Source organism: Rhinolophus hipposideros, assembly GCF_964194185.1.
Source record: "Rhinolophus hipposideros genome assembly, chromosome: 20".
In the NCBI taxonomy this organism is placed as follows: domain Eukaryota; kingdom Metazoa; phylum Chordata; class Mammalia; order Chiroptera; family Rhinolophidae; genus Rhinolophus; species Rhinolophus hipposideros.
The window spans coordinates 37,467,948-37,480,317 of NC_138066.1; the positions used below are offsets into that span (position 1 = coordinate 37,467,948).

Sequence of the window (12,370 nt, forward strand, 5' to 3'; positions counted from 1 at the left end):
GGGCCCGTGTGGCTCGCTTCCTCACTGCATGTAGGTCTCAGCTTAAATGTTATCTCCTCAGAGAAGGCTGGCGTGGCTCTCCATGGCTCTCTGTCTGCTAACCAGCTTTATTTTGTTTCACAGAACATTGCATTCCTGGCATTATGCTCTGCATTTCTTTGTTGTCTGCCTGACATCCATCTCCCTGCCTACCATGACCTTCAAGAGGCTCCATGATCACAACCACACGGCCAGAGCCTCAGGCGGTGCCTGGCACACAGCTGGCATGCAGTCAATATTAGTGGAATGAATTACTACTTACCCTTTTTTTTTTCTCCCTGTCTACCTTCTTCCTCTTACTTCCTTTCCTGCCCTCATCTCTCCTGTCTCTGCCTTAAATGCGCTGGCAGAGTCAATCCTTAGGAAGTTGTCAGGTAGGTAAGGTTTGTGCTCTGGCCTCCTCTTCTTCTGTCTCCCTTTCCTACCCTCCGTCGTGGGTACCTATGTCCCACCTGCAGCCACCCACTGCCAGCTCTGGCTCTCTTGGTGCATGGGACCCAAGCTCAGGCACCCTAGACGATTGTAGAGAAATTGGGAATTGGTGGGGATAAGGGTGTAAGAAAGGCAGGGCCCAGTCTCCAAAGCATTCCTGGCAGGCTCATGGAGAGCAGAACGGTCGTTCGGGGCGCTTTTCACATCCATGACCCAGCTTCTTGTCTTTCCCACAGGAGTCGATGCCACCATTATGGGGACTCAGCCCCTCCCTCCTTTCCACGCTATGCCTCCTCTCTCCTGCCATGATTGACAGTATCCAACTCTACCCCCACCCCACCTGCTCTACTTCCTGGCTTCTGCTGCTTCCTTGTGTAATGAACTTGGATACAGAGAGAGCAACCCCTGTGTGCAAGGTCTCATGCTGACATTGCCCCAGCCCACCGGGTGTGTGCCCCCCTTGCTTTCTTCCTTCCGCTGTCTCTCCTCTCTGCCCCTCCATATCCTGGCAGCCTTCAAAGCTCAGCGGGACCCAATCCCTGCCTTGCCCCTCTGAAGTCCCCCCCGCCACCCGCTCCTCTAAATCCCCTCTCTCCCTCTGGCCTTAACCACTCTGGTGGCAAAAGATCACATACATACTCCACAGGGGCACCTCGTGCCCTCATGTTCCACTTGATGCCCCAGCAAGATTATAAACTGCTTGAGGGTAGGAGCTGTGTCTTATCCTCAGAGACCCAACAGAAAACAATCAGAGCAAACAGCCTCTTTTCACAGATGTCTGATCTTCCCCTCCCCGCTCCCACCATCAAGCCATTTCATTCACCTAATCTCATGAGAAAAGAAATCCTAAATAGATTGAATAACAACTGTACAACCACAATACATATGAGGCACCTACAGTATCTGGGTACAGGTGGTGCCCTGGTGGGCAGCGACAGACAAGAGTCCCTGCTTTCCTGGGTCTTATAGTCTAGGAAGGGAGAGAGAGAGATCAATCAGATATTTACATAAATACATCGATGATTCCATAACTTCTGAGATAAGCTCTCTGAAGGAAGGAAGCGTTACTTATGAACGAGAAAGCAACAGGATTTGTACTGGCTTGGTTGGTCAGGGGACATGACAATTGTCTGAGACCTGAGTGATGAACAGGCCTTAATTACTCACACAAGGAGCACCATCGACAGAAACACCAGCATTTGGAAATGGGCAACTGGGCCCCAGTCTATTTCACAGGAAGCTGCATCTCTTAATAGCAGGGGACCATACAATTTATTGCCCAAACTGGGATGTTTTTAAGAGTAAGAGTGGGAGCTGTTCATAATTATGCTGGGCCAATAGGTGTCCATGCCTGGGCAAACCAGGAGCATGGTGGCACTGATTTAGGAGAAACAGTCCCCCTGTCTCCTGCCCCGCTAGCCACGAAAGAAACGTCAGGTATTGATGAATGCTGCCAGAGACTCGAGCCTCTGCCTGCCCTTAGACAAGAGAGAAGACAGAGGCGGCACTCCAGGAATGGGGATGGGTAGGAGAGACCAAGCAGGCTCCAGATGAGGAACAAGGGCAGGCCTGTGTGGTGGGGAACTTGTGGGAGGCAGGCGGATGTGGGATACACACCAGATTTCAGTTGCTGTGTCTCTGAGCTCAGCTCACACACAGGTGGCTTTGCAGGCTCTCCACCCTCCCTCCCCCACCGCCCAAGTCCTGCCTGCTTCAAGGAAAACAAGTTCCTGGGGGTTCTTTGAGTTTCTTTTGCTCTACCTCCTTATGCAAAGGTGGCCTGATTTTTATTCAAAGTATAGGTAGAGCCCCATGGATGGTGTGTATATACACGAGTGTGTGCGTGAGAGAGAGAGAGAGTGTGTGTAGGAGAGAGACCCATTTCCCTCTGTCCCTCTGCCTGTCTGACTCTCAGATTATTAATACAAGCTCTGAGTCTGGCTGCACCCCTAGAACCTGCGCTCCCCACAGCAGAACCCCACCCCTGCCAGCTGAGCCTGTAGATCTGTTTCGCTTCTGATCGGCACCAGGTTTATAGACCGCATGTAGGTAGAATATAACTTTCCACAAATAACCTCTAGCCCGACCTACAGTTTAGCCTTTGGGTTTTTTTCCCCCTCATGGTAATGGGAGCGTAGCCTGGGCTGATCTCTCCGGGATCTCCGGGTCCCAGAAAGCAGATCCTAAGTGTACTGAGAGGAGGCATTGCCTGGAGTTCCTGGTCCACCATGCTGCTTGTGCTCCCTTCTCAACCTGGTAGACCTCTAAGCAGCGCCCACCTCTGTGACACTTTCCCTAACCTGTATCCCTTGCCCCCAACACAGAGCCAATTACTCTTGTCCTCGGTTGCATAACACTTTGTACTGAACAATGTGACCTGATAATTTGCCCCGTGCCCACGAGGCTCTGAGCTGCTTGAGTGTAGGGGAAGGGAAGGAGGGAAGGAGCCCATATCCGGCTGTGGGCAAAACATTTAACCCCTCAGTGCCTCAGATTCAGACACAAACATGGCTCCTGAGCCAGTGTCCCACCACTAAACCACATTGTCTCTGGGGGCTGAACCACGTATCCATTTCCTACCTGCTCCTGTTTTCTGGATTCCTCACAATGCACAGATTCCTTGCAGGCCCAGAGGCAGCAACACCCACTAACACCTAACACAGACTTGCTGATGATGACGATGGCTTTAGGGGGGTTCATTGGGAGTTAAAGTTAAAAGTCATCATGGCGGACCTCAGCTTACTTTTGGGGGTAAGGAAGGTTCTGGGGGTGGGGTTACCCCAAGGTGGGCTGGACTTGATTGAAAGCTTTGCAATTGATTATCCCTCCTTATGGCAACTAAAGAGTCTCAGCTAGCATCGGGCACTAAGAGAGAAGGGCAAGACACTGTCCTTGCTTGTGACAATCTTACATATTCACCAGAGAGGCATAAAATTCATGTTTGGGTCAAAGCGTGGCTGCGTTTCCTGGGACCTGGTCCTGAATTGTCCTTGGCTTTGAGTCTATCCCATTACTCAGCAGGGTGTGGCCAGGTGAGGCACGTGGTCCATGAATGAATGTCAATCAAAGACTTAGGAACCAAAATAGAGACATGGACAAAAGGGGCTGGACACCAGAGGTGCAAGGGATCCGTGGGGATTGGAACACTTCTGGGAGGATCAGGGAAGAGATGACAAGGAACGTGAACCCCAAAGAAAGAGCAAGAGTTGTTTGGGGCTGGGGTGCAAACTAGGGAGGTGGGGATCAGTACAGCATGTGGCACCTGGAGTCAGTAAGGAAGCTTGAGGAACTGGAGGATGGGAGTTAAGCAGGCGAAAGCCTTATTTGTCAGGCTGAAAAGACTGAACTTGATCCTGGGCAAGGAGGAGTTATGAAGGGATTTTGAACAGGGGTGTGACACAATGAGAACCGTGTTTTTGGAACAGTGCGAAGGGCAGACTGCTCGAGGGAGACCAGGCTGAGATTTATTACAATAGCAGAGTGAAGGAATGAGGTGTAGGTTAGGAGAGGAAGGGACGAACATGACTTTTCAAAGGACATAATTGTCACAAGGGCCACCATCGTGCAGTCAAAGGTGTTGTAGTGACCCAAAGAAGGATGTTAAGTTTGACAGAAATGACTGTGTGTGGTTGAGAAATGAGACCACATCCTCTCCATAACGACTCATTGTGTTTATTAACAATGCTTCTGGATTCTGAAAGAACAGACTGGTATTTCATAAAGCAATATTAACGTTGTCATTCTCTACAAGAAAAACTTTTGCATAAATAACTTAAGTGAGAAAATAAATATGTAACTTAACTCTTTTTTAAAACCACGACTTTCATTCTTGTGGACAAATCCCACATGAAAGGATTGCAGAAAACAACCAGCCCAGCAGGCTTTCACATGGCATGTGCTTCTGTTTAAAAAAAAAAAAAAAAATTTAAACAATTATAAACTACACAGAAAGTAAGAGGTGTCTGGAAATGATTTTCAAAAAGATTTTTGGATGGCAGCTATTAGGCTTTGCAGTTTCTCAGCATATGTACAGCACTTGTAATTTTTCCTCAATAATATCGTTTTAATGTAAGATATGCCACCACACATAACAGCAGTAAGAAGCAATTTTCTAGACAGAAATGTGTCCATGAGTTACGAAGAGATGTCTCTGAAGGGATCTGCTTGCTGGTCTTTGAAAGGGTGGTGGCTGCTCCCTTGGGCCTGCAAGCCCAGTGTCCTGGGACCTTGAGCTTCTCTGCAGAAGGTGACTTTAAAATATGGCCACGGGGTGGGGGCGGGACACTGCTCTTTGGGAATAGGGGGGTGATTTCTTTTCCTCCCACCACCCTTGGGACCTTCTCCTTCTCTACTCCAATTAATGATGTTGCTTCTGTATCCTTTGAGATGGAAGGGTGGAGGTAGCCAAACATCTAGGGAAGCCAGCCTGGGAAACAACTCCGTGTCTTTAGGGAGTCTGTCAGCCATGAATAGACTCTTTTTTCCTGTTTGTTTTTCATCTTTGGCTGTCAGGTCACAGGATTACAACTCCGAATTCTGGACATGACCATGGTTCAATCCCACCTCTCTCCCTGCCCATGCAAAAAGCACCCGAGTCCTTGGAATCGCTGGACATCCTAATCCCACCCCCACCTGCATTTTACAAAGAGGAAATCGAGGTCCAGAAAGAGAAGACTGTAGTCCAAGTTCACCAGCAAATGAGTGGCAGAGCCAGGACTAGAAACCCTATTTTCGGACCCCGGTCTTGTGTTCTTGGCACAGCGTGGCACTAAAGGCTTTACGACACGCAGAGAAGTGGATAGGGATCTTATGGAAATTTCTTAACCAGTCCCCAGACTTTTCTCACTCCCCACCGCTTCCTAAAACCCCGGGGCGGTGAAATGCTTCCTTTTCTGCCTCCTCTGAAGTGGGACCTGCAAAGGTAGGCGGCCCCGGTGGGCGGGGCTGCATGGCTCAGTGTCTGTGACTCTCCCTCCCCAGCCCTGCGGGACCCTCTCGGCGGGCGGGCGGACGGGGAGAGTGGGGCTTTGTTGGCACCCGGGATCCGCAGGGTCTGGCTACCTTCTGCGAAGCCAGGCAGGTCTCAGCCCCCTGCCCTGGGTTGCAGGCATTTAAAATGAAATACAAACAATCAAACCGCGCGCAGAGGGCAGAAACCTGCGGCGCCCGATGGGGGGCGCCGCTGGGGTGGCGCGGCCGCAGGTGGCCCTAATAGGCGTTCTCCAGCTCGGCCTGGTTAGCTTTAACGCCCCGGGCGCGGGGCCTCGGCTTCCTGCCTTTCTGCGGCCGCGCAGCCTCGGGCCCGAAGTCCTTGAGCTCGGACTGGTTGTGGAAGCGGGTGAGGCGCTTGCACTTGCAAGAGGCTACCAGGCGCACCTTGCGCGCGCGCGGGGACGCGCCGCCGGGACACAGCAGCTGCACCCGCTGCGCGCGGTAGCGATCCGGGATGCAGCGGAAGTCGGGCCCGTTCGGGCGCCACCACTTGCCGCGGCCGATGGCGTTGGGCAGCAGGCGCGCGGGTCCGCACTGGCCCGAGCACACCAGCTCCGTGACCGGCTTCGCGCTGCGACATGGCCCGTCCGTCACGTAGCGGGTGAAGTGCAGCTCGCGGCAGCTGTACTCGGACACGTCTGCGGAGAGAGGCGCGCGTGAGGGCGGCGGCTCCCTCCAAGCCTTAGGCCTTACACCCACTCCATCCCCTCACCCCGCCGTCCCCAAACCTGCCTTTCTCCAGACTGGGTTCTTTTGCCCCTGGGCACCTCTTATGGGAAGGGCCCAGCCGCTGGAAAGATCTCCAGCCCACCCTCTCCTCCTAAAACTTTGCAGCCAAGTTTTGGTGGGTTTGTGTGTGGCTTTTTGGTGTTTGGTTTTTGATATTTTTGCAACCTATCTGTACAATGGGTTGTCTTGAGGAATCCGTTCATTTATCCGTCACATATATAATGCAGGGGACACCACCGGCAAATAGTACAAGCTGGAAGTGTTGGCTGTTACTATGTATTATTATTATTCCTCTTTGCCAGACTTCCGTCACTCCTGTGCCACAGGGTCCCTGGCCTTGGCCGGGTAGGTACTAGCCACACCCTCTGCGTGTCTCTGGCTTCTCCCAAATTCCTTTTCCGGCCACTTGGGAGGGGCGGTGAGGGGATGGAGAAAGGGGTAGGGGTTAATTGAAGGTAATAAATCAGGGCAGCTGCTGCTACGGAGAAGGTTGGAAGAGAGGTAGAGAGGAGGGCAAGTCATTAGACTTGAAAGGAGCCAAAGGCAAACCCCCTCGTTATCACTGAGGACAGACAGGGAGAAGCACTTGCCCAAAAGGCAGAGCTGGGTCTCCTGACTCTACTCCCTGGGGCCCCAGCACCTCTTGGCTCCCACACAGGTGGAAGCTGTGTGCCTAAGCAACCATGAGAGGCTGGGCTGGGGAATGAGGGGAGGGCAAAGGGCTGCTTTTACTACAGTGACTTCCCTACCAGAAGGGGACCAAGCCCTGCCGGAAAACCTACAGGCTCAACTGCCACAAACATTTATTAAGCATCTGCTGTGTACCCGGCACCCTGCTAGGCACGTCTCTTGCTCTGTGCCACATCCCTGTGCCACCATCATCAGGTTTGAATAGACACCTGATGGTGGCACAGGCTTGTTTCTTGGGTGGGGTAAGACTGAGTTCTGAGACCTGGCTTAGGCCCCTAAAGTCACCTCGATGGTGTCTTCTACTATGGGTTTAGATGAGCGGGAGCTTTTTAAACAGCTGATCCTCGTGTGAGCACCTGTCCACCCCCAAGAGTCTTATGGGACCCATGTGACACAAAGGGATGAAAAATAGTCCTAAGACCAAAACCGGAGAGGGGGCAGAGAGAGCCAGACACTGGAGAGCAAACACAGCAGGGGAGATGTGGGGCTTGCCTTCCTCCTGTGGCTGGCCTTCTGGTTTCTGGGTTGGTTTGGCACCCTCACCCCTGCTCCCAGGGGTGGCGTGTGGGGGTGGCTTGTTTGCCCAGGGAAGAAGGCTTTTGGGCTTTCCAAGAATAGTGCCCTAGGTCAGGCACTTCCTCTTCAGAGGGTGACTTTGTTTTGAGCAAGTGGCTTCCTTGGGGCTTGTGGCCTCTCATGGGAGCTCAGGGATGTGGACATCTCATACTTGGGTCCCCTACAGCCCATGAATTGAGCTTAGTTGACCTTCTCTGGGGGTCTGGGGAGTAGGGGGAGGGCACACCCGCCCTCCAGGTAGGAAGACCCAAGGGTCCCCCCAGCCTCCTCTGGTTTTGTTCTCGGCAAAGCACCATGTTCCCAGCTAGTTGGGAGGAAGGGACCGATGGAATGTAGGAGCCTGGGCAGTGGGCTCCTCTCCCACCTGGACAATGGCCGGAGGGCACTGAGGCCCTTAGTCTGAAGTGTCATCCCAGCCCCACCCCCAGCCATTCCTGCCAGCTGCAGAGCAGCTGTGCACACTGCCCCACAGGCTTCTCTGTGGGCACCTGATCAGGAACCCAGGTGTACCCTGCACTGGGGCCATTGACTTTTCAGTAGGGTCAGGCTCCCTCCCCAGATGTGAGGCAAGGTTGGATCTGAGGCGGGGACCCAGGACAGATGGTGCCACCTGTGTCTACTCCCTGCACAGAGGATGCTGCCTCCCCTCCAATGTCCAGCTGCCACCCAGAGGCTAAAACTGTGCCTACACTCCCATTCCTTCAAGTGCCAGCTCACCGGGCAGACCATGGGCAGGGGGAACTGATGGAGTGCCTCTCTGCCATCCCTTTCCCACTGCTTTGGGGGGGTTTGCTCTGGCTCTTGGTCCCCAACACTCCACCCATAATCCCTTACCTGGGCTGTCTTGGAATTGGATCAAAAGGGGTTCAAATCTCAGTTCTTCTCCTCACTACCAGATTACTTAATTTCTGGAACCTGTTTCTTCAGCTTCAAATTGGGAGTTCACCTTAGGGGGCTTCCACGTGGTGGGTCCCTGGGGGACAGCCCATGTGCAGCCCACAGAGCATCTGCCCTCCAGTAGGTGCTCATAGATACGAGGCTCCCTTGCCTTGTCCCCTCCTCAGTGGCGACAGCTGGACCAGCCTCCTGTATTCTCAGGAGGGGATTCCTTGAAAGCTTTCCCAGCCTCTGAGCCTGTCCCAATGCTGTACCCTCACCACCTCAGCCTCCATCCTGCCCCCTGCCAGTCCCAAGTCACTGTACTCAGATTCCCAGGCTATGCTGGCCGGTCATCCTTCTCCTGCTTCCAGACAAGACTGTCCCTCCACCGTTGCTGGCAGTGGCTAACAGTCTATCCTAGTCTTCAACACGCCCCAAAGAGAACCCTCCCATCAGAGGACCTCTATGCTTAAAGTGCTCTCCTCCACCCCATACCTTTGGTCTCAAAGGGGTGGTGGGGAGGCCTCCCGCCGTTCTCCGCCCGGTTCACGGTCTTGTTGTTCTCCAGTTCTGGCGGGGCCTCAGGGTACTCGCCCAACTCAGGGATGATTTCTGTGGCATCATTCTTGAAGGCCTGCCACCCCTGGGCCTCCACCGCACGGAAGGCTGCGTGCACCAACAGGCAGACGAGACACAGGGCAAAAGAGGGCTGCATGGTGCCAGCCGGAGGAGGGCACTTGGCCTTCCAGTAGCACAAGCTCCAGTCCCCAGCCCAGACACGTTTGCCTTTTTAAAGCCCCCTCTGCCTAGTGCCAGCCAATGACAGGCTGGGGCAGTGCTGGTCCCATGCTTTCCTCAGCCCAGGGGGAGGGAAAGGGGTGTGCTCAGAACAAACCCGCTACAAAGACTTCTCCTCAAGGGCAGCAAACTCCCAAATTGCTGCTGGTGCTCCCAGGTGACCCAGAGAGAGGGGTGTGTGTGAGGCGAGCCTGCTCTCCAGTGCCTCCTCCCACAAGCAGACGGCTGTGGTTTTCAGATATCAAAATGAATCCCGGCTCTTAATCTCTACCTTCCTGGGGCCCTCAGGCTTTCTCAAAACAAACTTTGGACAAGCTTAACAAAGAAAACTGCAGCTCTGAATCCTCCATAGGGCTGAGCCCAGCTGATCCCATTTCTAAGGCCAAGTTCATTTGTCACATGAAAAAATGGCCCGAAGTGGGTGTCTATTTGGCCCCCACAGACCCAAATAGAGGCAGAAGTACGCTTTTAAAGAAATCTCATTGGTCCCAAGTCCATGAGGCTCAGCATTGATTGTTCCGACCAAAAAAGCTCTTCTTGGCATCCTCTGGAAGGCAAGAGAGAAAACCGAGGGCCACAGCAAGGGCGCCCACTTGGACAAGGGGATGGGGATTCCCATTATAAGTAGCCAGGATGAGCAAGTCAACGGGAACTGGTGATGGAGCTCAAGGAGGAAACTCCATTTCAAGTTCCTCAGGGATCCCGCACACAGTGACAGGCACTTTTTGGCCAGGACACTCACTGTGGCTCGCAGGCGCATGTGCTAAAGGCAGTTATTTCTTTGGCCGGGCTGTGAGTAGGAGTAGAGAGCACAAAACCCATTTTCTTAGCAAAAGCCAAGGCCAACATTTTTAGTGCTGACATTTTTTTTTCTGTCTCCCAGCCCATTTCATTTTTCAAAACCAGCGTTGAGTCCTCTATGGAAAATCTGATTGATGTATACCACGTCCGGGAGCATTCCACGAAGCCACCCCAGGTCCAGCCGGCCACAAAGAAACCAAAAGGAATTGCTACCTCAGCCCTGGAGCAGAATGAGGAGCCTGGGAGGGGCAGAGGTGCCGGGGCAGGAAGGTTCACACCTGAGGTGCAGGAAAAGAAAGGAGGGCCAGCGGAAGCTTTCATTGCAGACAGATTGAGGAGGTGCAGCCACTCTGGCCCTGAAGGAGCTGGAAAGAGGGCTGTGGCCCAGGTCCCCTTGGTATTTTCACTGGGCAATGAATCAGCATGCCCCACCTGCAGAGCCTCTGCCAGGCCTCTGCCACCTGCCTGGACTTGTAAGTCACTGTGTCCATCTGTGGCCATCTGTCCCTCCTTCTTTCCATCATCCATCACTCGACACATGAATGCAGCTGCTCTGACAGTTTTACAAGCCAGACAGAAGCCCCTGCAGGAAGGGCCCTCTCTGATACCTGCTTCCTAAGTCAGTTTCCTTCAGGGCAGACGAAAACAGCTGTGGCCATTGTTGGGGGTGATCTATCTCTCCCAACAGTGGCTGTGTGTTGTGAGAAGCTGGCCCTCCAGAGCCCCCTCTGCCTGTCTATGACCCACCAGTCTCCTTTTCCCTTGTTCTGGAATGTGGTCTGTTAACCCTGTTGAGACCAGACAACTGCCTCCTTGCCCTGGACTTCGGAGAGGACAGTTCTGCTGCCTGGATTCCTGAGCTGGCGGGATTGCTGCTCGAGCCCCTCCTGCTGTTGAGAGCTGCGGGCTCATCCAAAGAAAACAGAGACGGTGGTCACCATCCTTGGAACACTTCTGCCACCTGCTGGAAACAGAAGGAGGAGCCAGGGACTGGGGGTGGAGAGACTCGGGATTTTATTTCATGTCATTATTTTATTTGAAAGTGAAGTAATGTAAAAATGACAGAGAAAGAAGAATCCAGTAGACTTGAATCTCTAAATTATCTACATCTTTTTGAATTACTCTCTGCCAATGTATAGCCATACTTTCCACAGAATGGCTCAGAGAGAACCTGCTATGATGCCATCTGCTTTTTCACATAACACTAATTCAATTTTAGATTTACTCAGTCCACAAGTTTGTCGTTGTTCAGAGCAACGTTGTTCAGAGCTCGTTCAGAGCTCGTTGTTCAGAGCTCAGCAATACTTCCGCACTTAAACTCCCAGGGTTTTAGCTGACTTCTGTTGTGGGTAGTTTATTTTCAGTGTTCCCCTATCCTCAGTCATAGCTTCTCAGTCGGGAGGCTATGAACATCCTGTACCAAGTAATTTTTTGTATTAAACTTTTTATTTTGAGATAATTGCAAATTTACATGCACTTGTAAGCAATGATACAGAGACAATTCCATGTACCGTTTCCCAGTTTCTCAATGGTAACGTCTTGCAAAACTATAGTGAAACATCCTAATCAGGATATTGGCATCGATCCACTCCCCCAATCGTATTCAGATTTCCTCTGTTTTACTTGTACATGAGTATGTTTAGTTGTATGAAACTTTATTACATGTGCAGGGTCAAGTAGCCACCATCACAGCCAAGATGAAGAACAACTCTGTGACCACAAAGATTCTCTTGTTGCCTTTTTATAACCAGAATCACCCTCCGCCCATGCCAACCCTCTTCACCCCTAACCCACGGTACCACTAATCTGTTCTTCATTTCTACAGTTTTGTCATTTCAGAAATGTAATATAAAGGAATCAACTAGCATGTAACCTTTTAGGATTAACTTTTTTCACTCAGCATGATTCCCTGGCAGTTCATCCAAGTTGTTGCATGTACTATCCACAATGTATTCTTTTTTATTGCCCAGTAGTATTCCACAAAGTAATTTTTTTTTAAACATTAGAGTATTTTCCAGAAGTGAACGCTAGTCCAAAAGGGTAAACAGTTTGCTACATGTTGCAGGGTTGTTCTCCAGAAATCCCAGCCAGGTCCCCTGTCCCACCAGTGACATATAAGTGGGCATTAATTAGTTTGCTGGGGCTGCTGGAACAAAGTACCACACACTGGGGGCTTAAACAACAGAAATGTATGGACTCACAGTTCTGGAAGCGGGGACTCTGAGATCAGAGTGTTGGCATGGTTGGTTGCTTCTGAGAGCGGTGAGGAAGTCTGTTCCGTGTCTCTCCCCTAGCATCTGGTGATTTGCTGGCCACGTTTGGCATACCTTGGCCTGTCAAGAAGCATCACCCTGATCCATGCCTTCGTCTTGACACAGTGTTCCCTCTGTGTGCATGCCCATGTCCTAATTCCCCCTTTTTATAAGGATATCAG

At 51.9% G+C, this 12,370-nt stretch overlaps 1 protein-coding gene across 1 annotated transcript; it reads right to left on the reverse strand.

Annotated features, from left to right (window-relative positions):
- Window positions 1-5,679: 5,679 nt before the first annotated feature.
- On the reverse strand, window positions 5,680-9,185 carry SOST (sclerostin; the record flags this gene model as incomplete). The annotated part of the gene is made up of 2 exons (XM_081028263.1): window positions 8,833-9,185; window positions 5,680-6,101 (listed from the first exon to the last, which is right to left on the reverse strand). The coding sequence occupies exons 1-2, from the start codon at window positions 9,050-9,052 to the stop codon at window positions 5,680-5,682; spliced, it is 642 nt and encodes a 213-aa protein (XP_080884389.1). The 5' UTR covers window positions 9,053-9,185.
- Window positions 9,186-12,370: the final 3,185 nt, after the last annotated feature.